The sequence below is a fragment of the Simochromis diagramma genome, unplaced genomic scaffold, assembly GCF_900408965.1.
Source record: "Simochromis diagramma unplaced genomic scaffold, fSimDia1.1 OVJJ01000131.1, whole genome shotgun sequence".
Classification (NCBI taxonomy): domain Eukaryota; kingdom Metazoa; phylum Chordata; class Actinopteri; order Cichliformes; family Cichlidae; genus Simochromis; species Simochromis diagramma.
In genome coordinates, this window is record NW_024387200.1 from 2862676 (window position 1) to 2889576 (window position 26901).

The 26901-nt window shown below is 38.3% G+C and overlaps 1 protein-coding gene across 3 annotated transcripts; it reads left to right on the top strand.

Annotated features, from left to right (window-relative positions):
* The first annotated feature begins 451 nt into the window (after window positions 1–451).
* On the top strand, window positions 452–26901 carry LOC120745771 (calcium-binding protein 7). Of its 3 annotated transcripts, XM_040050916.1 has the most exons (5): window positions 1626–1734; window positions 19513–19656; window positions 19803–19915; window positions 21356–21506; window positions 24047–26901. In XM_040050916.1, exons 1-5 carry the CDS (start codon window positions 1626–1628, stop codon window positions 24175–24177), a joined length of 648 nt encoding a protein of 215 aa, XP_039906850.1. In that variant the 3' UTR covers window positions 24178–26901. The 3 variants fall into 3 exon arrangements, with proteins under 3 accessions (XP_039906849.1, XP_039906850.1, XP_039906851.1); XM_040050915.1 differs by lacking the exon at window positions 24047–26901 and having other exon boundaries at window positions 452–1734; window positions 21356–23504; XM_040050917.1 differs by lacking the exons at window positions 1626–1734; window positions 24047–26901 and adding an exon at window positions 14885–15236 and having other exon boundaries at window positions 21356–23504.

A 26901-nucleotide genomic window follows, 5' to 3' on the forward strand; every position in this document is an offset into this window, starting at 1 on the left:
CAATAATAATGATAAAATTAATAATAAATGCTATATAAATAAACGCTATACAGTACAATGACATATATTGATAAAGTAAGAACATTTTCAAATGCACCGAGAAAAAGGTGCAAGAAAGAAAGAAAAACGCATTTGAAACCTACCTGAGGTATTCTACCAAAAAAAAAAAAAAAAAAAAAGAGTCAGTAAATAATCAAATAGCAATTAGCATTGTGCTACATCTTAACCACCACAGAACTGCTAAGCTACAGCTGTTCATTTCAGAGGATCACTCTGCACTGTTATGCAGCTGAGTATCCAACTGGAGAAGATGACACAAAAAAGCTGCAGTGACTTTTAACTCCCTTTCTCTTTTAAAAACTATAAATCACTTCCTACTCTTGTTTTCCCAGGTGTCAATTTACACACTGACCGCAGTCTGAGCAGCTAAACTGGCAGTATTGTGTATGCAGCTTTGCGTCATTACAAAGGTTCTAGTGCATAATAAGTGCTATGCCTTCAGCCTTATGGATTATAATTTAGGCATTTGGGGTTGCAAGCCATTCATCCCCCCGGCTTTCCAGCGGTAGAAGGAAATCAACCATACACCCACCATTCACACGGTAATCAATCACACTTATGGTTTTAGTGTAATGTCGGCGAGCAACCGGAATGCTCAGGGTGAGAGTAATTAAAAGGAAAAAAAGAAGAAAACAAAGATCAGAGAAACCGACAGGGCAGGGAGGGTGTATTGCGTTTATGTGCTGTGTTGTGGGATTGCCTGCGTCCACACGCTGAGCGTATAAGTGTGTGTGTAAGTGCGCATGTATGTATGTGAGAGACAGAGTGACGGGGGCGATACAGAGAAGGGAGAGACTACATATCTGATCCACACAGAGAGCTTCCTTTCACAAAAACACTGAAGACTGAACAACTGGATTGCACTGCGCCCAGTGCTCACGACCAATTAAGAGCCAGCGAGTAATTATTGTCTGTAAGGATCCGGATGCGCCCTACTTTACCTGCCATCATATCGGGCTTTTAAGACACACATTTAGATCTTTTATGCTATTCACTCATCATTAAAAAAATATTTTTAACACGTCGTTTCTGTGGATGAAGCTGGCTGGAGCCTGAGGACGGAGTGCGTCAAGTTAGCGCATGTATCCAACAAGTGGATGCATGTGTTTCATCACGGCAGACAATCATCGGGACTAAAAAAAACACAAGAAATCGATGGATTCATAACCCGCAATTTTATCACAATTGTTGTTTACAGCAGAGACGGAAAGCGTGCTAATTAGCTCAGATGTGGAGGTTGTCTGAGCTGATGGTGATGTTTCTATGTGCGCATTTTGTCGGTGTTCTGCACTGCTCCTTTTACTGACTTTGTGTGTTATTCCTTCTAAACATATAACAACTGCAGAGAGGTAAGAGCCCCCCCACACACATTTTCTTGCTCTTCATTCATTGACCAAAAGACATATTGAGGCGGACACGCTGCGGAATCCACGTTTTCCCTTCGCACCCCCAGCCCCTCATCCATGGATTTGCTTTTCCGTCGGTGACTGAGCGGGGAAGTTAGGATCCTCTCTGTAGACATTTCTGTATGACGAGGGCGCAGGTGGTATCCAGAGGTCGCAGCCATGCCGATGCATCCAGTCACCTCCACGCTGATGTACCGGGGGATCTGCACCATCCCTGACATCCTCTCCTACAGCGCGCCGGTGAACCTGCCTGAAGACGAAGTAGAAGGTGAGAATAATGATACCTGCTCACATAGAACTGAATGTTATCAGGACTTGTGAGTATGCGGGAGGTGTTACTTTGTGCAGCGGCAGTGTATGTGGCCGCGGTCAGCTCCTGCGGTGGAGTTCCTTTAAACTGACGCGCGGTCAGGACCTTGGACAGCGCTCGGAGAGCTTTGATTTAATACACAAGTATAGAGACTAGAAGTGATTTGGATTTTAAGGGCAGTTTTTATTTTCACAGCTCCCTTTCTTTATCTTGTTATATAAAACAGAATGTGCTACAATAATCCTCATTTTCGATTTTTTTCACTGATTGAATCAAAAAAAAAAATTGTTTTCAGTCTATTCACATTATCACATCATTATTTTCCATAAGTTCAAAGCAGGATTTCTTAAGAAAGGAATTTTGTTATAAAACGTTGCTCTGTGAGGTTAGTGATGCATTGGCTCGATCTAGTACCAGAAGCTAGGGCTGGAATTCACTGGCCTGTTAAACCTGGCCACACTGACACTGAATGGTTTAGAGATATTTTATGTATCTTATCCCCATCTTTCCTGAAGATTGTGAAGCATTTGTCCCACATCTGCAAGATTATTAAATTAAGTAACAGGGTAAATCCCATCATTTTTAAAAAAGTTGAATACATCTGAAACATCAGAAAACACAGTTAACGTCCACAGCACTAAATATCAACACCAAGAAGCATGCTGAAAAATGACAGCTACACAGGACAATGTGTATTTCAGGATCATGAGAGCGTTTATGCCAGGAGTGCTTGCAATGTGAACCTGTGACATCTGCACATTATCATACAGCAGCCCCTGAGACATGACTGAAGTCCCCAAGTGGATGTGATTAGAGGAAGTTCTTGTTTTGCTGCAATGTTTTCAGTGTGTTTATGCTGTAAGCTGACATATTAATGCTAAATCATTCGTCCCCTGCACCTCTGATCCTTTCCCCCCCATAATGATTAAACGCACTTTCTTTGAAAAACAAAGGACAAACACATTTCTGACAAATTCGACTCCTTCGCTGGACAGATTCAGAGAGATGAGTGGGCACACAAACCTTTAAAAGTGATGCGGCTTTTCTTGACAGCTGCATTTCATGTATATGTGTGAAGTACAGACAAGCCTGGTCTTGTGAAAAATTTCTGTCTGTGAGTGCTGGAGCACAGACACCTAGAAGCAAACTGCTAATGTTACCTGCAGGTGCACAAATTTTGTCTCACATAAACAGGTTTGCATTTGCAATACTTGCAAAGAACCACATGTAAACACATAATACGGTTGGCACCTTCACACTGAGGTTGATGTTAATTATAAAAGCTGAGTGGAAGAGGCCAAATATATATTGGTTTTGACTCCCAGAGGGTATTCAAAGGCAGAACAGCCCCAGTGCATTTTGAACATTCTGTTTCAGAAAACACCAGAAATATCCAGAAAAGCTAAGACACGCAATACACATCTCCCTTGTTCATTTAATGCTTATTGCCTTTTTCTTTTCTTTCTTTTTTTTTGCTTTGAAATCCAAAAAACAAATAAAATAAAATAAAGATCAAAGAGATACATGTCAATGCCAAAAGTGATCCTTGCATGCTGTTATGCTCTTAATTTTAGCATTGCATCACAGTGCTTTATTGTCAAACATGTGTACTTCAGGTTTCAGAAGTAGCTCTTGACTGTTGAGACTGACAAATCTCAGTTTTCTTTTCACCCCACCCAACCACTTTACTGTCAGCTCTGGATGCAATAAACAAACAACACTTCATTTTAGCTGCAATTAGTCAAATCCACTTATCTGCCACATGTATCAGGAGACAAAGTGAGCCATTTGGGTTTTATAGCTCAACTTATAGTGGCAGTTTGATTGGAGAAGGCTGTGGTAATGCACAGTTAACAGCAGTGACAGAGCCTTTTGCAGCTGTTGTGATGCTGTGTGAGGGATGCCTTAGAGAAAGCGAAAGAGGCAGACTTTTAAGCCAGCGTCAATGAAGGGATTTGGACATTGTTGTTGTTGTCGTTGTCAAGTGACAGCTTCACAGCTTTTCCCACTAGAAAGCACAAAATGAGAATAATATAGAACATGACAGGGCTGAATGGTTTGTTGAATAATAGCAGAAAAAGAATGTGAAATGTTATGTGCCAGTATTGGTGCTTACTTTTAGTTAACTAAATTTTAAATCTATGGAAACAATATTGATATTACTCTCATTATTGTTTTCAGTGTCGCAGAGATGGAAGGCAGTAACGCAAGCTGGAGTTAATTTATTCTGTGCAACCACTGCAGCCCCTAGAAAGTGTATTAGCCAGTATTAACATAGCTTCATTTCCTATTTAAGCTGTAGACAGTATATAAAAGATGGGCATAGCTTCTGAGTCCTCTTTCACCCATAAACTGAACAGTAAAGCTTGAAACAGCCTCTGAGTCTAAGAAGTGAAGCCAGTTTCAGTTTTCTGTGAATATAACTTAATGCTCATTTTGTTCATTACTCATATTAGTCACTATGAGATTGTCTGTTATTAAGAAACAACTTCTGTCCTGTTGTTAGTAGGAATATAAATTATTTCTGTTTATATTCTTAATCCAAATCTGCTGAGCACCTTCGTCTTCCACACAGCCAGAAAACCTATGTAAAACATCTCAGATGGAGGTTTCTATGTGACGTAAAGGCTTGTGCATTTTGCGCTCAGTCTTATTCCAAAGTTGGAATTTATTACGACTGTTGGAGCAGCTGACAACTGCACAGACTCGCCCTTATTTTCTAGATGTTGCTGTCAAAAGTAGCAAGAAAGTGAAGAGGAAGAATAAAAGTCGTAGGACCTCTTGCATTAAAAACAGACATACATATTGTATAAAGATGCCACTGCAGTATTGGTGAGTGGTACGCTCCAGATGCCAAACATGATTTTTTTATGTGTGACATATTTTAACACAAAATCACATTTGGGTGCAGCTTATATAATGAATAACAGATAAAAAATTTTTCTTCTTTATGTAACGACAAATTTTAAGTGAAAGACGAGGAGACAAGATTTTCATTCTGGATCTTAACTAACAAATTATGATCAAAAATAATGCCCAAACCCTAAATATGGATATCTGGAATAATATGGCTACTAGCACTTACAGGCAATTTTAACAAACTGAACTTCCAGTGATAAAGTATTTCCTAAATTGGAGACACTGCAAATATTGAAAACATAAAAATTTTAAAATATATAGTAACATCATTAAACATATTTTGATAAAATTTTGACAGCAGTGACGTTTCAGAAATGACTTGTAAATGAGGAACGCATTACCCGAGCGACCCTGTGGCTCTTCTCTAGAGAGGGACGAGAATTGGCTGGAAGTGTGAGGTGTCACAATCATCAGCTTGGCCGTCAGAGACTTTGTCAGAAAATGAAATAGCACATTAGTGAATATGTGTATGTGAGCGCATGTAGAGGCATAGGAGGCTAAAGCCCTATTGGCACACATAACCAAGTACTTGATTTTCAATTACTGGCTTGGACACCCAAGGGAATGGACCAGTGGCACCAAACTTTTTGACCAAGAAGGCTGTCAAAGCTATAATTGAAAAAAAAAAGAAAAAGCAACTCTATTTTTTTCTAATGCTTTGTGTGTGTGTGCGTGTGTGCGTGTGTGTGTGTGTGTGCATGAGAGAAACTTAGAGGTGGTAACAACTACTTTAATGTACAGTAATGTGACCATAATTTGAATTGGACTCCAGATTGTCCATTTCCCCTCCTACACAAGAGGAAAAAAACCAGTTGGTCATATTACAGGTGCTCAATATAGTTTAGACCTCCTCCACCACTACACACACACACACACACACGCACACGCGCACACACACACACACACATTTATATATACACACAGCTCAGTGTCAATATCACTGCAGGTGGAATTAAGTGGGTAGCCCATTTCCACACAGCCTAACAACAGCACTATTGGAAGTAGCTTCAAAATAGTCCCAAGGCTGAGCTTTAAGCATTTGTATCAGGTCCCAGAGAAAGGCTCATGTAAACAGATGCCAGGAGATGCTGGTACACACGCAAACGATAAGAGAGAAGCAAAATGTTTGCATTTTCTTAGCAAACTTGCGATAATACAGTTTGTTTATTGTTGCAGTTGAAATCTCCTCCGCCTTTTCCCCTGCACTGTTGAAATACACAAGAACATTGAAGGAAACATCTGCTGACACAACTTTTAGTTCCATCTTTTCTTCATTCCCTCTGTTTTATGACCGTGAGGACATCTTTGGAAGGAAATGTGCTTTTGTATCGTTTTTTAAATCAGCCCCAAATTTCCTCTGTTGCTGACAGACTCCCGGAAGCTTCGCCCCGAAAAAACGCTCTGGAAATTAAATGTATTCATCAGTAGTAAATAAATTCGGGCATTAAGGCAAATTAATCCATTTGACATACTTATGCAAACTGCTCAAAAAGCCAAACAAAAGGATAACTCACCAGTTTTCTAATAACATCATTTTCTGCCTAAAAGCAAGACCATTATAATGGCTATTTATGGAAGGAGTAAATGAATTCATAACAAAAATAACTAAATATCACATTAGCATTATATTCTACATGTCTAGCTACCAGAAGGAAAATATTAGTGCATATTAGTTTCAGCTATTTCATATGCTTGCAGGTATTATTACTCAGCACATGCAGCAAAATAAACATAGAAATGTAAGCAGACAGTATTTGACATAATTTGCATAGAATTTACAGTGAATAGACATTGTATTTGAAGATTTTAATAAAACCTGTCTTTATTTCTACTTTCACTGTGTTGGTATTAGTATTGAAAAAGATTCTCTTAATCACCGTTACGGAAAGATGCAAGCATATCCCGACCCCAACCTGTCACAGAGCACCAGCAGGGACAAATCTCTCACGGAGCATTTTAAACTCACCAATTAACCATCTACACAGCAATTGAAATCAGTGCAGCCTACAAAGTTATCTCTCCATTTGTGCACACTTGTGGCAGAGTGAGGGGGCTTTCCTCGTCTCAAGATCAAACACAGATTCGACTGTCGTCTGCACCCCTCCCGCGGCACAGAGCCGAGATGGTGCAAACGGGAAGTGACTGGAACAATGAGACTGAAATCAGTGAGACTGAAAGCTGGATTTAGAGATACTACATTTTTAGTTTTATTTTATGAAATATCAAAAAAAATGATGGTGAGAATTTACCACTTGCTTCATATATTTGTGGTTACAACAATATCACTAAATGGAGCTTTATATGTAGCTTTGTGCCAGAGAAAAAGACACTCTGGTGGGAGAGAGAGGATGTGAATGTAAAACCTTCCTCAAACAACCAGCAGATTTTGATTATTTGGATGATGAAACTACTGAAGTCAGCGTTTTTGTGGTAGTGTACAGGACTGACTGCAGAGCTTGTTTACTTCATCAAAATGCATTTAGAATATTGAATATTCAGATTTAGTTTATTCAATGAGTTTTCCTCTCAGTACCAGGCATTTAACATTTACTGGGGCTTCTTTTTCAGGTTTTTTAGTCATTCCCTTGGCAGAGTTTTTGTGACTGCAAATCGTTTTGACTGACAGCTACTCAAAAAAACCACCGACACCACTGTGTTTCTAATGGCATAAACTGCCTGTGAGGCGTTGTTGATGTTTCTGCTCGACTCCTACTGTAGCTGCAGCAGCAACATTGACTCATTTCTTTGCCCTGAGGTGGAGGGTTGACTTCCATTCCTTTGGAAATACTTACATGAATACAAATGAAGATATTTAAAGACACCGGCATCTGCTCGGAAAGACAGAAATTATGCGTACAACGTATTGCTGGTGCAGAATCAGTAGGCGTCGCGGGGGTGTACTTCTAAGGGGTCAACTGAGACCATTTTAAAGCATATATATTGCTAAAAAGATTTGGACATAACAAATGACCAGTGCTGATAGATGAAGATACGCTGGCTCATTTTCAGGAGTGTGGAGTGTGCAAACGATCCAGAAGTGTTTACCAAAACCAAACACTTATTTTTCTCTCCTATTCACGTCAGCTATCGACTGCTATTTGCATGCTCTCTCCTAGGAAGCCAAAATTAGCTCAATTATTGTTCTCGTTCAGAAAAAAACACCATGTTTTACCCTTAAATTGGATCCCCCCAAAAAACATGGCTTGCATCCTCTTCCACAGATGAATGCTTTCATACCCTCCTGCAGAAGAGTTTGTTTTTATCTAAACACTTTCTCTTAAAAAAAATATATTGAAAAAAATAATTAACAATAAAGTGAATCAAGCTAATAAATGAAGTGTCTTTCTACTGCTGAAACCATCGCTCTTGTACTCACAAATCAAGTCCTTTTCACATTGATACAAGTCTGCCAAACATCAAGCTCAAGCTCAAAAGGGCTTTTGTTGATTAACAAAGAAGAAGGACGCACAGCAGCACAGACTGCTGTAATTTTTCAATTGCTCCAAATTTTTTTTTAAAAAAGCCAATAAAGCCAGCAAATTCATTATGAATTTGATTTTTTATGCACATGGATTTGTGAGTACCAGTGAAGGACGGTGAGATAATGTTGCGTAAGTTTAGAAGAAAGATCAAAAACCTGCAGAAAAATCTTACGGAAAACTCTTTCCTGCCTACTATAAAAAATGATAAAAAAGGATATATAAAAAACACAAGCAAGACAAAAACATTAAAATAATTAATTTTAGGAGAGAAACCCAAGTGACAGATGCGTGCCACTTGGGACGGCCATTAAAGCGCCATCCTTGTTTGTAATCAGGCTGAGGATAATAAATCTCACTTTGTTTTTCCTTCCCATCTCTTCTCAGTTCTGCGTAGATGCAGGGTCATCTTACACAGCCTGTAAGACAAACAGGCAGGCAGACAGGACTGGATTTGAAAATGGATTTCATAAATGTATCACCTGCCTGGATGGAAAAGCTCTACTTGACATAGATGGTGAAAAAGATGTTAACTGAGCCTCAAATGAGCCTCTTCTTAGAGGGCAAAGTGCCCCAGCACCACAGGTGTCACCACAAGGTCACAGACACACACAAAAAAATCTTAAAGGGCTTGAAAATTGTCTACCAGAAAAATATATGAAGGTTAATTTGATTAAGAGAATTTTAATTTTGAGGTAATGGAGTTGAAAAGCAATTTTATATCAGTACCATAAACAGCAAGCATAAAGCAGGGTGGGAATGGGCCTGACTTTATCTGGAGGTGACTGGATCACATCTCCATTCAAAACTCTGATGTATTGTTTTCACACTTTTTTGAATAAATCAACAAAATAAGGGGAGATTTTGAGGTATTCAGATATATATTTTTTTCTCTGAACAAAACCTCCTCTATGCAATATTTGTGGTGATATGACAAACAAAGCATTTTCCCCAATTTATTACCTAAGCAGAAGACAAGTCTTCATTTCTTTGCATACATCTTTTCTTCATAATGAGGAAAAGAAAAAGTTAAAGTCTTGACACTGACATTTATTATTTTCCTGACCCTTGTTATAGTTTAGTTATTTGACATTTCGATCCCATCAATATCTATATACTCATATAAATTCTCAGTTAATCAGTCGGTGTAATCTGGTATGGCATTCTATCACGCCAAAATGGGTTTTGATGAAAAACATGTGCTGCAGACTAACGGGGAATATCATGAAATGCTTTGATTATGGCTGCCTGGTGGCTTCAAGTTAAGTCATTTATTTCCATCTTGATTGATTGCCACAAAGAAGTGAATCCTGCAGACTTTATTACCTGTGAAATGAACTGTGATGAGTTCTGGGAGGTGAAGTGCTTTTTCTCCAGGGTAATATTCCTTTCCTTTGATGAACAATACACCAAAAGTCTTTATCACACAATAATAGTGGTAGAAAAACAACATCCATAAGTGAGTGTGCACTGTTAGCCTGGTGGAACTGATGGGGGGGTAGTGGAGGCTTTTGATTCTTCCTGACTGACCTATGCTTGAAGTGCTTCTGACGGGTTTTTGTGTTGTGGCTATCGAGCCCATCTCAGCTTGGCATCATCTGTGATACTGAAAACTTTATGCTTTGCAAAGAATAAGAGTGGGAGAAGAAAGATGGAAAGATCTTCATGTTTTTTTCCCTTTTCAGAAAAGAAAAACTGAACATCAGACTAAAATTTCACTGCCTGTCACTGGCTACAGTCATTCAAAAAAAGTTTTTCCCTGTGGTCACTTCAGTGCTGCATTGGCAAAGTTAATGCACTTTAAATTTTCTAATGAAGGGTGGAATTTCATTTCAAACACAAAGACGAGCTTTTCCCTTTACACACACACACACACACACACACACACACACACACACACACACACACACACACACGCACACACGCACACACGCACACACACACACACACACAAACTTACACTTCACCATATACTCCTTTCAAATCCCCAAGAGCCTTATTAGAAGCCTGTTATGGTAATATTTAAATCTTTTGGATGTCCAAGTCAGCCCATATCCAGCTAAAGATGGATTAAGGTTGCTATGAGTGCTTAAAAATAGTCACCCAAGGTTTGCACACACAGAGCAGAGCAGTGTTTTTCTCACAGTGATAAGGTCTCACATAAAGAGTGGGTGTGCTTCAATTACCGATCCAAAGCAGCCCTAAGCAGATGCAGGTCTGAATGAGGCAAAGAGGATCCCTGGCTCTGAAAAACAAGCCCTGGATTAGGTTCACGGATGCGTTGCTGTTACAAAAGCCCTGGCATTAGTCTGCTCTGCTAAAAAAAACCACCATGTGTAATTGGCAAAAGTTTTAAGTGAAGCTAAATTTATCCTGAAAATGGTTAAAACCAAAACACTCAAAACTCTCAAGTAAATATTTTCAATGTTTAATCTATTTTCTGATTTTTTTTTCTGTCTTAGCACTTTAATATGTTAATATGCTGTGTATTTGGTTAGTATTAAACTATAATGTGTGTGACAGGATAAAAGCAAAAAACAAAGGGGGGGAAACAAGTCTTTATTTTTGGCCCATTTATCTCATATTAGATCTGTAGCATAGCAACTGTTAATATCAATTTCTTAACTTGTTAGTACTAAAATAAATTAGACATTAATGTTACTTAATTAACTTTTACCTGTCAAAGAAAAAGTCCCAGTGTTGCTTAAAGGAAAACATTGCAGAGAAAGTGGAACTTGCGAGCCTTGTCGAGCCTTTTCCATTTATATGCATGAATAAGCTCCACTTCTAAGTGGTTCCTCACTTTGTTTAGAGCTGTGTACAGACTGTTTAGCAACTCCGTGCTGCTGCAAGGATGCAGCTCAATTCACTGATAAACAGCAGTATACAGGGAGCGTAGTGCAAAAGGGAGTGCACTGCACCTTTCTCTTGTGGGTGTTCTGCTTTAGAAGCTTGGCTCTTTCAGCCGCTGAGCTTAACTTGAGGTTTCATCCTATGTCAGATCACACCACAGGGGACTATGTGGCATTGCATCTGAAGGCCAACAAGCACCTCTGTACATCAAAGCAAATATCACATGCTTTCAGCGAAAATATTCACACTTCCCTGGTGAAGCTATGGTCCCAGAAACAGAGCTGAAGAGGCAGCTTTAAAAAGAAAAAAATCGAGTAAATGATGTATATTAATAAGGCAGAAGCTGACAATTACATTAGTCGGAATTTAAAAGGCTGGAAGCAAAAATAAAAACTGTTGGGATGCCGTGTAAAATATAAATAAACACAATTCAATGGTAAACCCATATTTTATTCACAAAAGAATGTAGAAAACATCACATTTTTAAACTGGCACACTTGAATGGTTCAAAAAAGTTGGGACAGCGGCGTATTTATCCATGTATAGCATCCCATCTTGTTTTAACAACAGTCTGCAGGATAGTTGTTGGACTTCTAGGAGAGGAATGTTGTGAATTTAGCTGCTCCGCAGTCCTGGGTCTCCTTTGTAGTGTTTTTCATTTTATGATGTGCCAAATGTTTTCAGCTGGTGAAAGGTCTCGAGCGCTTGCAAGCCAGGTTCAGCACCCAGACCCTAATATTTTACGGGGGTATGTGTTGCTCTAAAACCATTCAACATTTATTGTGCTTTTCAATGTGTGTGAGCATCTTCCATAAGCAATAATACACAACCCATACCTTCAGATATGCAGGGACCTGATAACATGTCAGGTGGTCTCTTTCCTCTTTAGTGAAGAAAATGTGATGTCCATATTTTCCAAATAGAATTTTAAATTTAGATTTGTCTGACCAAAGAACAGGTTTCCACTTTGCCCCCACTTTTAAATGAGATCAGCCCAGAAAAGACTGTGGTGTTTCTGGATCATATTCATATACGCCCATTTCTTTGCATCATAGCATTTAACCTATACATTTGTGGATAGCATGGTGAACTGTGTCCACATACATGTCCCTGAGTCCATGACAAAATCATTGAGGCCCTGAAGATCACAGGCATCCGATATTAATTTTCGGATGCCTTGTGAACAGAAATTTCTAGATTCTAATAGTCTTTGATGATACTTTAAACTGTTAATGATGAGATATTAACAGTTTATGTTGAGGAACAATGTTTCACACTTTGTAGAAATATAGATATATATTTTGCAGATAGGTGAACATCTGCCCATTTTCTGAGAAACTCTGCCTCTAAGATGCTCCTTTTCGTATCCTGTCATGTTACTGACTTGTTGTGATTCAGAATCTAATGAGTTGCAAAAAGTTCCTACAGCTGCTTTTATTTAGACCTGTGTACAAGCCTTTTATTGTCCCATCCCAGCATTTTGAGATTTGTTACTGCCATCAAATTCAAAATTTCTTAATACAGAACAGTTTCTCAGTTCATAAATTTGATATGTTCTCTTCATTTATTTACATTTTATGCAGTTTCCCAAGTTTTTCTGAGCTGGGATTGTAAAAACATGGCATTTTAAAGGGAACTGCTTGTCACTTGTACGGCCTCTGGTCGATTTTTGAACAAGTCAAATTTGACATTAACAAACAACTTTTTCTCATTTTTAAATCTTTAAAATTTATTATGCATATCCTGAGAACCAGCCTATTCATTTATGCCCTCTGTTTTTGGTCTATATCTTTTGACTTATATGAGCGACCTTACAAAATCCTGATGTACTAAATAGAGGACATCCTGGGCTTTCCATTGATATTTCATGTGTTCGGGTGGCCTCCAAAGAGGCAGAAAATCCCAAAAAAGTTCCCAAAAAAGTTCATTGGGAAGGTTCTTTTTTCTCAGTTCTCAGGAGGATATGCTGATTTCAGAAAGCTGCTTTCTTATGAATTTTGTTAACAAGTTAAACAAAGGAAAAAAGTGAAAACATGACTAGGTACAAGTGGGTGAATGTAAGGACGAGCTTCTGGCTCGGTAGCTTTCACGATCTTCTGCATCTTCCCATTAAAAATGTCCTCTGGCACTGGTGCCCAGAGACAATGATGCCATTTTAAAGGCTAGCTAGGCTGAGCATTTAAAACCTGTTATACTCAACTTAAACAAGTATTTGTCTCTTTGATTAGTGTGCAGTGCAATTTAATTAATTGATTTTTCTTTTTTTTAATTATTGTTATAGATAGAGTGTCTTCTTTACAGTACAGTTAGTACATGATACATATGAATCCAGTCCATTTTGGGCAAAAGAATAAAATTAAAAGGAAAGAATAAAGCTGTATCTTCTGGGTAAAATTAAGATATAGTGCTATCTCTTTGAGAATTTATTTATCTGGATAGAATGTGGTCAAGAATAGAAAAATTAATTATTTTAGAGACTGATTAGTCAGCCTATGGAGATTACACATGGTCTTCTTTACTTCAGAGATTTGTTACTTCATTCAAGTAGCACTCTGGCCTAGTTTCATGTGGAACCAAGTGGTTTTGATAAAATATTTGAACTAACTCTAAATTTTCCAGCTTTATGCTCATGTATCTCACAGGACACGATAATCCGTTCATTATATTTCAAGCCTGTACAACACAACAGTTTCAGTATTCTGTAAATGATGTTTGTCACCACGTAAAATCATCCTCCAACAGGTTATTTTTAAATAACAAATATAATGATACACTATAACTACTAATAGTAACACTGCTACTTTGGCCTTTGATCCATGAAAAGGCTTTCATGAAGGAGATCATTTGCAAAAACAGTTTTGGCACCTCATTTGAGAATGTGCTTGCTTCCTGCGAGGCACCAACATGTTTTAGCAGCAAGTGTCTGCTGGAAAGCCCCTCTTTCTAAAGTAAACAGATGGAGCAGGGTCCTCAGGTGGATACTGAGCTATTATTTTTTTCTATAAACAATAACATCATACCCAGTGAAGGAAAAAACACAGCTGGAGGCTCTCGGTGATTCAGAATATATCTTCAGTTAGACATTTTGCAGTGGAAATTGATGTCAAAACAGCTGCTGTGAATGTCACCAGACTTGGCTTTATAAATTGCATATCCAGATGTAATCTGTTGAAAAACATGATTTTTTTAAGTAGCCTTGTCCCCTTCGTGCAGTTTCTTTTCTATCCTATGCACTTACTTGATTGTAACAGACTATTTCCTGGATTTACTACTATACAGTACAGCACAATTATATGCTCTTTTCTACCATCACTGACATTTTATGGTTGTTTTTTTTCTGCTGAGAAATTTGTTGTACTGTCACACTGTCAATATTACCTTAGGCTTGTCTATTCATTACCCTGCTTCAAATGATGTACACTCGTTTAGCATTAGAGTTCAGTAATTTAACAGCAGCTACTGGCTGCAAGCTGAAAAGTATTTTTAAAAAAACAATTTTATTTTCCTTACCCAGAAAGCTTTTATTGGAACTAAATCATATAATAGAGACAGGTTATGTATTATTTAGTAGCAGCATTCACTTATTTTGTTTCCATTATTCATTCCAAACCTACTCAACATTTTTCTCATTTACACACCTAAATTATCTTTGTCTTTACTCTGACCTGATCTAAAACTTCCCCAGACGTGTGGGGAATTTAAATGTTCCTGAATCTTATTACAAAGTCCGCATGAGATTTATCATTGGTTGTGAGGGACCAAGCAGCCAAAGCAAAGAGGAAACAGGCAAAAAAGTATCTTCAAAAAGGGTTTTCTTTATTTTAACCCCCAAAAAGTCCAAAATTAACAAAATTCAAAAACATATTTAGCAGGCCCATAAAAGAGGTCAACTAAATATAACTTTACGAAAAGTAATTTCCAGAAACTTAAACAAAACAAAGTGAGACACAACTTAACTCACAAACTGACCTAATTACAAAGACACATGAGGGTAGCTTTTATAATGATTTGGCCAAACCATTTACACACAATAGGGGGGAAAACAAAAACACACACTAATATTAACTAAGCACAGAATAACCTAACTAAACCTAAAACACCCCTGCTCCTGGTAAGCCCATGGTTGGTCCTGCTGAGCAGGCATGTTGTTCCCAGAGTCCTCAGCCACGCCTTTTGCCCAGACAGGAAACAGCCACCGCCCAAACCCAGGTAACTCAAAGAAAGAGAAACATAATTAATATAACAAAACATTTTAGAAAAACCACACAATGCTACTATGTGCGCGCCTCATAATATCAGTGTTAGGTTTAACCAAATGATTAATGAATTATATTAATGAAGAAAAGCAAACTAATAAAGTGAAAAAAATGGACTGACTTACCCCTGTGTAGCTGATCACATCGGTCTTTAGTGATACATTTCATCTCAACAAACGAATTACAAATACTGCCAATCTGACATGTGATTTCCTGAGCACTATGTATTGTCTCTGTTTTAAGATTCATCTCCAGCTCTGCTCTTGTGTGCTAATCAGGCTTGTAAGACGAGGATGTGACAAGTTTCAAATTGTAGGTGACTCGGTCGTGGATGTTGTTGCATAAATTAAGGGATTCAGTCCCTCGTGAAAGGTAAACAAGTGGAGAATGAAGGGAAATATGCAGTGGGGCAAAGAGGAGCAATTAACTGCTGAAAGATTTCCCATAGTGATTGAACTCAAGGTTTCAAAGTTTAGAAGAAGCTTTCTGCTGACACAGAGTAGTAACACTTAATGCCCTTTGCTGTCGAGTTTGTTTGTTATGTTTAAAGTAAGTGCTGTAAAAATAATACTAAAAACAAAAGAAAAAAAAAACACACATTACTCTGATTTCTTACTGTTGTAGTGTGGATTTCTAGTTGTCTGTGATGGGGGAAAAAAACACTTAGAGTACCTCAGCCTCAGCTGCACTTAATTTGAACACTATCTGTCATAATGCGGCAGTGTGCAGGCAGGATGGGGACCCAATCGCAAACTCACGGAGGCAGGAATGAACTCAAAATTCACAGCTTTATTGCTGGAGAGCAAAACCATGCAAACTAAACTGGGAAACTATAACACAGAGAAACACACAGCCATGAATAAGGGAGAACGCGACGCAGAACTGAGAGAGACGCGGACATAAATACACAGAGGGTTAACGAGGGAAGTGGGGGAACACAGGTGACACTGATAATCATAACGAGACACGGCAGGAGTAAACACAACACTGACGGGAGACTGTCAAAGTAAAACAGGAAGGGCACAGAGGTGCAGACAGGAGGAGAGAGAAAGCACGGGGAGAGCACAGACATAACGGGCTGGGGAAACATGGAATAAAACACAAGGAGGGGAGACGAGGACTCACCGATACACAGAGGGGCACACAGGGGGTAAAGTCACAAGGGGAAATCAAATAAGGAACATCTTAACAGAACAACCTAGGAACCGAGGCATAAATAAGGAACAAAATACAAAACGCACAAAAACTAAGAATGCTGGGTCAACATGGCCCAAGATCATGACACTATCAAACTAATAATTATTATTATTGTTATTTTTATAATTATTATCATTGTTGTTGTTGTTAATACTGGTCAGTGGAGGTGAGATTTGATACGTTAACATTTTAAAAACATCAAAAGAAATGATTAAAAACTAAGGGACTCATCAGCCCCTACTTGTATGTCGTCTACTGCTCTAAACACTAAAAACCAAACACTCACAGTGGAGGATCCAACAGACTGGGATGGTTTCATTAACCAGCAAAAGGCAGAGATTTTGTACGCCAAAATCATAAAAATCAGAAGAAACGGTAGCTTTTTGATCATGTATTTGTATTTGTACAGTGTTAAAGTGGTGGATGCTCATGTTAAAATCGTAATATTATATTAAAATTAATTTATAATTACATTTTTAAAATGGCAAATATATTAAAAATATTGCATGATAAGGTCATTTTGTGTACACATCATTTCTATGAGCCAAATACTCAAGCTTTGGATTACATGAATCTGCATGTGATTCATGTAAGAGGGGACGGGATATCCTTGAGACCCACATAGCAAGGAGGTCTGGCCCGGATCTGGTATCAAGCCGGCACTGCTGGCTGACTTCTGGCAAAACGTATGTCATCCAGATATGGGCCAGGCCTGGCATAGATGGCACTGTCTATGTGATGGCATGCCATATCTGGCTCGATTGTGGTTTCGTTCATGTGGCCCAGGCCCATAGAAAACAGGTCTGGCCCGGATCTGGCATCAAGCTGGCACTTCGGACTGACTGGTATCATGGCAGAGTGTATGTCAACCAGATGTGCGCCAGGTCTGGCAATGATGGCGCTGTTTATGTGATGGCATGCAATATCTGACTTGATTGTGGTTTGGGTTATGTGGCATAGCAGTATAGTATTGCAACATGTCATGTGGATCATAGAAAACAGGTCTGGCCCGAATCTGCCATCAAGCTGGCACTTCTGACTGACTGGTGTCATGGCAGAGTGTATGTCAACCAGATGTATGCCAGGTCTGGCAATGATGGCGCTATTTATGTTCCTATTTTCCTATTTTAGTTAGAAGATCCACATGCCATGTTGCAATACTGTACTGCTATGGTAGCCAGCGTTTCAAATGCAGGTTTGACAGGTTTGTGAGTGTACACTTTATCCAAAACCTAGTGAGGTTTACTCATGTTTACCACTGGGTGGCTGTAGCTCATGCGGTAGAGCAGATCCCCTACTGATCGCAAGGTTAGTGGTTCGATCCCTGGCTCCTCCAGTCTGCATTTCACATCTGGCAAACCAGATCTGGGCCACCAAAGGGCCGTCATTCTTTGCCGTACGTGGGCCACGTGTAAGCACATTGTGTGGGCCAGATCCGGGCCATACCAATTTTGCTATGTGGGGAGGGGATATCCTTACTCTAGTCATACCAGCCAACATGTAGTTCAAACCTTCTGTATGTGAGGGCCAGCCAGTGAGACGATAACCGGCTCAAAGGGGTAAAGCGAGGTTAGCTAAAACAGGTCATTTCAGACAGTGGATGAATTGAATATACCAAGGGATGGTATAAGATTAAGGATTATTCGGAACTGCGATAATGCAAGGCTGCAAGAAACCCAAACAGAAATATAGAATTGGGATTTACAATAAGTCACCCTTCAATGATAAATGAAAAATAAAAGACCTCTGTTCTAGTTTCAGGTTCATACACAGTGAAAACATAAACTGAAATGCAGCTCTCCTTCAGTGAAAAGATTAAAATTGTCAAAAGAGAAAATAAACCAATGAACACTGATTTTAGAACAAGAAACTCTGAGCTATAGTGACAACTAAATATTCTTAGTAATACTGAAAAAATAACTAGACAGCTTGGGGACTCGAAGCTCTACGTACAAAAAGAGGAAGGGAAAGTATTTTAAGCAATGCTTATTCCCATGATGTATCTTGATAAGATCTCATTGTTAGACCATCCCTGCCTCATAAAGGCCCATGCTGTTCAAACTCCATGGCTACAGCGTGAAATGCAGACTGGCTCTTAACAATTTGTAGTCTCATGATCCAAGGTATTGAATTTATAAGATTATTTTTTTTTTGTCTCATCGGTAAGCTCCTCCTCCACAGAAACAGCTCCAAACATACTACAATTGAGGTTTGGTTTTAATGTGACTTGAATTTGTAGTTTTTCTTCAACTGATGACAGACAGTGCATACATTTGGATACAAACTGTAACTGATCATTTGTTAAGATACTTAATAACAAAACAGACTCAAATACAAAAAAGCCACACATCCAACAGATGTTTTCAATTTGGACTGCCAAATGTTTTGACACAAACATCTCAAGTCTCTTTGGACCCCACAATAATTAGATTTCTAACAAAATGATAAGTATGTGTTTGTGCTGTGGAGCTAGTTTAAAATCAGCTCATCACTTTTACTGTAGCAATTCCTTCACATTACAGTGAGTGATTTTATTTCATCTGATGATGCCATTCCTTACACAGAGAAGTTTTACAGTATTTTTGAGTTGCTGGTCCATTGGTAGTTTGCAATCTCATTTCAACCTGACTGTCATTTATTAAAGAATTGGCAGAAAGCATTTACCAGAATGTCTCTGTTTTCCCTCTCAGTGTGGCAGAATTACACACTATTTTTAGATAGTAAAAAAAAAAAAAAAAACTTCTGTTATTTAATAAGTTTAAATCATCCCTATCAAAATACAAGGCAGAGACTACTGCCCTTACAGTTTGTCCTGATCTCATTGCGTTGTGTTCAAGGTTTTTTTTTTTTTTGTTGACTCTCTTTTGGCAGTTAACTTGTGTTCTCCTGAGCTGCCAACCCCCATATAACTATGACTCAAGCAGTGATGCAGCATAACAAATGTGTCTTTGGTGTGTGGAAAATTTCCCACTTTCATATCCTCGTTCAGCTTGTGTGTGTGTGTGTGTTTGTGTGTGTGTCTTTTTCTGCAGAGATCCGTGAGGCCTTCAAAGTCTTTGACCGCGATGGGAATGGGTTCATCTCAAAGCAGGAGCTGGGCATGGCCATGCGTTCCCTTGGCTACATGCCAAATGAGGTGGAGTTGGAAGTCATCATCCAGAGACTGGACATGGATGGTGAGGCCAGCAAACAGATTGGATTTTACTATTTTAAATCACAAAAGCGCAGATGCTTTGTTCTGCTTTTGCCCACAAAATTAGGCTTTACTGCAGAAAAGAAAAAATCAGCTATAATGAACACTAACTGTTCCTCTTTTCTGCAGGTGACGGCCAGGTGGATTTTGAGGAGTTTGTTACTCTTCTGGGTCCAAAGCTCACAGCAGCTGGGTTACCAGACAAATTCAATGGCACTGACTTTGACTCAGTTTTTTGGAAGGTGCTCATTATAAAACATTATTTCTTGTTATTAAAAGGAGACAAAGACATCATTAATTTGGTAAACTTCAAAGCTATTAAACATTTAGGTTCTTTAAAGGAATAGCTGTTTAAATTGTTACATCCACTGATTTGTTAATGGAATCCCGGATCTTTGTTTGCATGTGGCGGCAGTCTTATCACTTAGTCAAGTCAATTTTTCATGCAAAATAGATATTAATTTATTTACAGACACCTCATTAGACAATCAGCTGTTCATTTTGACAGTGTGATAGAAATTAGTGGGGATGTAGCTCATGTCAGGGTTGGTTTTGTTGTAGCTGTGTGATAATAGCATTGAAATGCCTGTCAAAAAAAATGAGGTTCCAAACTGAGTCTGAAAGAAAGGGAATTAATGTGAGTTTTTCATATGCTCAGCGCACAAAAGAAGAATCACACCTGCTGAGGGAGTCGAGAAGCCCAAGAGAGTGTTGCATAGCATTGTGTAACATTATATAACAGAATACTAGTATGAAGCATGTGCTGCTGGATTGATCACACAGTGCCTTCAGTCACAACAGCGAGATGAGCTTAGGCTGAGCTCAATTCATATGTGACAAGCTGGGAGTGAGACTGGTGTCTGTGCAGTGATGCACAATATTGACACCAAAGGGTCATTTATGTGTCTGAGATGCCAGGGTGCTGACGAGACTGACCAGTGATCACTAATTAAGAAATAAAACATTGTTAGTCAAATTAAGAATACATAATACAGAATGGTTTTATTGTTCTGTGAACAAATTTCTCATTTACAATTCTGTGCACATAAAAATGAGAAATAAGAAATTAATAGTAGTTTAGAAAGTAATTACACTCATCAGACATTTAATTAGGTAGACCTTGCAAGCACCGGGTTGCCTTAATTCTTTGTGGCATAGATGTGATAAAGGCTAGTAAATACTTTTTTTGCTGCCTTATTCACCTTTATTAGATTGACTTCAGCGATTATGTTGCATTTGTTTTCCATTTTATGAAATATTTAAGATAATCTAATATTTATTATTTACTGAAAAAAAACACAAAATCCCAAGGTTAAAATTTTAGATCTGGGGCACATGTTCCACCTAAAATGAGGAGCTTGCACTCAAATCAGAAATAGGATTTGTTGAGTAACAGATCCACCTGGGGAATCTCTCACTCAAATTTTCCTTTGATCTAAATGTCATTCATTTAGAAATCTAAAATGCACATTCATATCACTCATATTTTCCATCTTCTGGTAAAGCCTACACTGCAGAAAACATTTTCTTTAAATTACAAGACAGCAGTGCTATTTATGCACTTACATTCTCTTTATATTTTATGCCTGTGTGTGTTTATAGATTTCTGTCGTTGCATTTGTATGTTTTTACTGTGCCTTCCAGCCTGTGTCCACGTTAATGTTAGGTGTGTCTATCCCCAGTGTGACATGCAGAAGCTTACAGTGGAGGAGCTGAAGAGGCTACTGTATGACACCTTCTGTGATCATCTTTCCATGAAAGACATCGAAAACATCATAATGACTGAGGAGAATCACATAGAGAACCCCGAGGACTGCCAGGTGGACATAGACAGTAAGGAACCTCCTATATTTCAGCAGGTTATAGGTCCCTCAAGCTATATGAAACATGGTATAGCTCTTCATGGTGTATTTAAAAGATATGACATTTACAAGGCACTACATATAATAATGTATTATTTATGCTAATGACAATGTCTTTGTAAACAAAGCACAAGGTTTTCTGGGCTGTTAATAATCTGGGCTGATAATCACAGACACTCTCTACACACAAATGGTTATTAATTGTTGTAAATGATATCTGCTTTTAATTTCACAAATGATCTTCACTTGTAAATGACATCACATTTGCAAGCTCTGCTGTCCTTTTCTATGATTATGTATTTGTCTAAAGTATGAGATTTCGAATTATAGGGAAAGGTGAAATGCCAGTATAAATAGTAAAAGCACTAAAAGCAACAATAACAAGGACCATAGAAAGAAGATGAAAAGACAACAACACATAAAAGCAAGTCTGGGAAAAAATGGGGCTTTTAAGAAGGGATTTAAAAGAAGTCACGATTCTGAGAGCCCTACCTCCCCAGGCAGGTCACTCCAAAGCTAAGGGGCCCTGCTAAAAAAGCACAGCCACCTTTAGATTTAAACTTTGACTTTGAAAAAGCCAAGAGGCCTCCACCTGTGGATCCAAAGCTGCAAACTGGCTTATATGGGGTCAGTATTTCTGTCATGTACTTCAGTGAGGAAAATCTTAAGATAAATTCTAGAATGATTAAGGAGTCAACAATAAGTAAGCCAGGATTGTGTAATGCGATACCATCTGCTAAACCTATCATGGTCTCTGGGTCTTTGAGTACTTTTTCTTTCTTAAATGTTTAATTCCTTTGGCTTTGTGTAAAGAAATGTATGTTCAAGTTCTTTTCTTTTTTTGTTTTCTCTTGACATTTTTTGTATTTTACTATATATTGTTAATTATTATATCTTTCCAGCAACCTCTGTCTAAATTTTTGCTTAGTATTAAAGGTCTACTTTTTAGGTTATCTCTGGTTTTTTGTGTATCTTGGTTGTCAGTGTTTATTTTTCTATATATGCCGTTGTTGTTGTTATTCCCTTTTGTGTCCTAAGTCTTGTTTATCTCCTGCTTTGTATAGGTTTTTATTGCTTATTTTCTAGCCTTGTTTATTTAGTGAACTTCATTTAGTTCACTTTGTGTTTCCATTGTGTTTCACTTTGTCTGATGTTTGTTTGTCTTTCTGTGTTCACCTGGTCCTCTTGTCTTCTTCACGTGTCAAGTTAATCCAATTCTCCTATTCTGTTGTGTCACACTTCCTGTTTTATTTTATAACTGTTGGTCTCTGTGTCGTGTGTTGAGCTTAACTTCCCCCCGCCGCCTCTCATTGTGTCTCCAGCTGTGTATCCCACCTGTTAGCTCTCCACTTGTGAACCTGTGTGTAATCTTGTCTCGTTCAGTGCTGTGATGTCCTCATAGCTGTATCTTTCAGCTCTCTTCTCTGCATTGCTGAGTATCTCCTTGCTTGGTTCCCTGCGAGTCTGTCTTTTCGATCACTGGCTTCCTTCCCGAGTTGGCCCTGAAATTTTGGACTTTGTATTTTTGGACTAATCAACTTGTTTTGAATTAAGCTTCCGCCTTCCAGCATCCAATTCAGTTTGCTTGTACTTATATTGTCCCAAATCATAATAATAATACAGTAACAACTATTTACATTGTCGAACAGTATGAATACATTATTATTTCTTTCAGATTAAGTTCTCATACTTCAAAATTCCCCACAATCGCATTTGAAAACAAAAAACAAACAAACAAAAAAAACACACCAAAACTCAGCCCTCACATGAATAGAACTGGAGATACCAGTTTCTCCCATCAGCAAGCTCACTCGATTAAAATGTGCTCTAGGTGCTTATCAGCAGTAAGTGAACTGCTGTGCTCTTATAGGCTGCTGTTCTGTAATATGAAAAATATGACATTATTTCTACTCCCCTCTGTCTTTCTTCTCACTCAGTGGGGGAAAAAAACAAAAACAAAAAAAACAAATTATGCCTCTTTATTATTAGATACATGAAATTTGCTGATGATTTTCTCTCAAAAGTAATTTGATGTTTTCTCCTATGTAAATTGTTTTTAAACAATATTTTATCTATTTTCATTTATTTATTTATTTTTTATTGGGGAAGGGGAGATGTAAAAGGTGCAACAGATATGAACTCTAACTTTACTGGAGATGATTCTGCATCTGCGTTAGACCTAAACAATTACACCTTTGATTCACAATAGTTTTGATGATGTTTTGTTCTTTAATATGCCAGTCAGGTGCCCTTTCATTGGTTTATTGTTCCAAAACTCCAATTAACATTTCAATCTAGATGTAATTATGTAGCATACAGGTGTGAAAGCAAATTTTCTTGGCTGTGCACTCTCCCCTTCATTTGTGTTCTTGTAGTTGTGTGATTTTGTGGTGAGCTTTTCATTTGGAAATAACAATCAAATGTCTTTCAACCATTAAATAATATCAGATTCAGTGGACCTTCAGCTCATTTTGCTTTTCCTTGTGTCTCTTCCTACTTCCTTTTCCCCAGGCTCCAGCCCGACGCAGCAAGTCAAGCAAACTTGTGTGCGCAAAAGCCTGATATGCGCCTTTGCCATTGCTTTCATCATCAGCGTCATGCTCATCGCAGCTAATCAGGTGCTGCGAAGTGGCATGAAATAAGAGTTGAGGCGTTTTCTGCCTTGACCAGCATTTACTGGCTACCATAAAAGACTGTGAAGATGAAACTCAAAAACAAATACAGACAATCACATGCGTGTAAAATAAAACATGACTGTAGAATACAAAAACTGGAGTCCCCAAGGACACAGACATTTGTCTTGGTGGCAAATACATGCCGACAACTTACAGTTCCAAGGACACCTGGACCTTACGTACCAAGAAACAGTGGCGCTCTTATAATGGACAACTAACTACACATATCACTCTTCGTAACACAACATTTAGTATTCATTAGCTATGTGCATTTGAGCAGTGTTGCATTCAGTATGGTGGCAGCTATAGAGAGTTTAGTGACTGTCCAGTTTTGTATTTGTTCAGTGTACTATGGGGTTTGTTAATATTAAATAGAAAGAATCTGTGAAATATTGTGGGAAGTGTCAATGTGTGCAAGGTCTGGAGTGCACGGTGCTCTGCAGAAATTGTATGGGGTGCAACATTGTTCAAAACCACTTGGGAATAACAATAGCTTGGTAAGAAAGTGAGATAATAGTTTATAGGGTTTAATAGGTTTGCAGGGCGGTGGATGTGACTGTGTGGATGCTCCCATTCATTCACAGGCTGTGGGGCTTTGGTCTTAGCAGGATGGTGCAGGGTGAAGTAGGTTAACTGTTCTCGGGGGGAAGATGCTGAACTGACAGGCAACTGGCTGAAAATAACTGGTCATGCAGTAAACACTCGACTCTGTCTGCTTTGCAGGCTTGAGACAATGATCATCATCTATGCATGACATGCATGGATTTAAACAGTCGTCTTGACACATTTGTAAAAGTTCTTCTTAATGTATTAATTGTTATGACTGTGTACTAGAGCTGTTTTCGATTCCTTAATGAAAACTGTGAGCAATTGTGTGTGGTGCAGGGTATCAGCATTCACAACAAATATAAAGCATACAACTGCATGAAAAAGAAGGGCTGTGGTAATATACAGTATGCTCCTAGGAAAAAAAAAAAAGTCTTTTTTTGGAATTGCTAAGCTATGGACATCCAGGCCTGAAGTCATCACACACTCACGGGGCAGTAACTGAGTAAAAAACACATCACTCAAGTATTTAAAGAATATGCATCTGGTTGGTAATAGGGAAAAATGTGAAGCAATGTATTTTGTTCTTTTTAAGTGTTTTTATGTCTGGACATGTTGCTAAAGAGCAATAACTGTATGTGAAATTGACACAAGACGTTACACAAAACTCAGTACAGACATGAATCCTTGAAATTGTTTTGCATTAGTTTTCTATAGCACTTCTAGAGCAGATATATTTGGTGATGTTCAAGGGAAAATGGAACTACTGTCTTATTCATTGAGATGGAAAGCTCAAGCACGAGAAGACTGCATGTCTGAAGCTGCCCATTGAGTTAAAGTTTAACAGGGGCTGGATGGCAAAGAATTGCAATAAAATAATAACATGTGAAACAACACACAAAGTGTGTAGTTTAGATTGTTGTGCATGCAATTAGGTACGGTCTGTTGTTATTAATGTGTATTGTACATATAAGCCAACATTACCAAAGCTAAGGAGGAATCTGTGACTGGAGAACTGGGCCACATAAGGGCACAATTTCTGAAATCTGATCATTTTGAATTATTGAACAGAAATCAGAAATGCTGCAGTCTCTTATAAACTTGTATTTAACACCAGCCAAAGATTAAAAAAAAAAAAAAAAAGCCCTCCACAGTACCCTGAAAAAAGACTATATAAAGACAGATCTTATGAATATCCCTTGTTAAGTCGTGATGTATTGACCTTTTGATGATACTGTTTTCTGCCCAAGCCTCTACTGTGTTGTCTGAGATGCGAGTGTTTTAAGTGCTGCAGTGCTGTGTCCCTCATTCAGTAGATCTGAGTCAAATGGGAAAAAAATCATCATTCTGCCACTGCCAGCTTCTTATTAGCAAAATTCATTTTTAGCATACATTTAAGTTATGCTTTTTTTTTAACTCATTGTACCCTGCACTACTATTTAAATGGTTCACAAAAAGATCTAATACTGCTCAACAACAATGTCTATATAAATTATTTTGGCAGACGAGACGTCGTTATTGCAATAACTTGGAAATCATGACTAACCTTGTGTTATAGATGGTGTTTTCTAAGCTTTCGGGCACTTGCAGAGGAATTATTTCACCAACAATTAGCCAAATGAGTTGCAGCTACTTTCATGAAATTGTATGTCCAAAAGCCTAACTTTAATCCCAGTTTGATTTTTGTTAATACCCAAAGTTATAGCAGTGCTGATCTATATTTTGTCTAATACTTTGTTTTAAAAATACTCAACTTCTAACTTCTCTCAACCTTATACATCCTCTTTTTCATGGGTGCCTGTACTACACAGGAAAACAGCTACAATAACCACTGAAATGGTGCCTCACTGTTTGCTTGCATTTGGGATCTGAGGGAGTATTTGGACCCAGTAATGGCTATTACATCAGACTTAACAAGGAGATTGGCTGTTCCTCAAACTTGGATCTAAAAGGAGCCAAAACCACAAACAGGAATCAAAAACACAACTATCTCACAGAGCCAGGCAGGGTAAGGACTATCACATGCACCTCAGCAATTTGTCAAAAGTGTCAGCTCTTAGGGGAACACAGACAAAAACGATAAAAGTCCATTTATTCAGACAAACCTTTGTTTCCATTTTGCACTTTAACATGTGCTGCAACGCA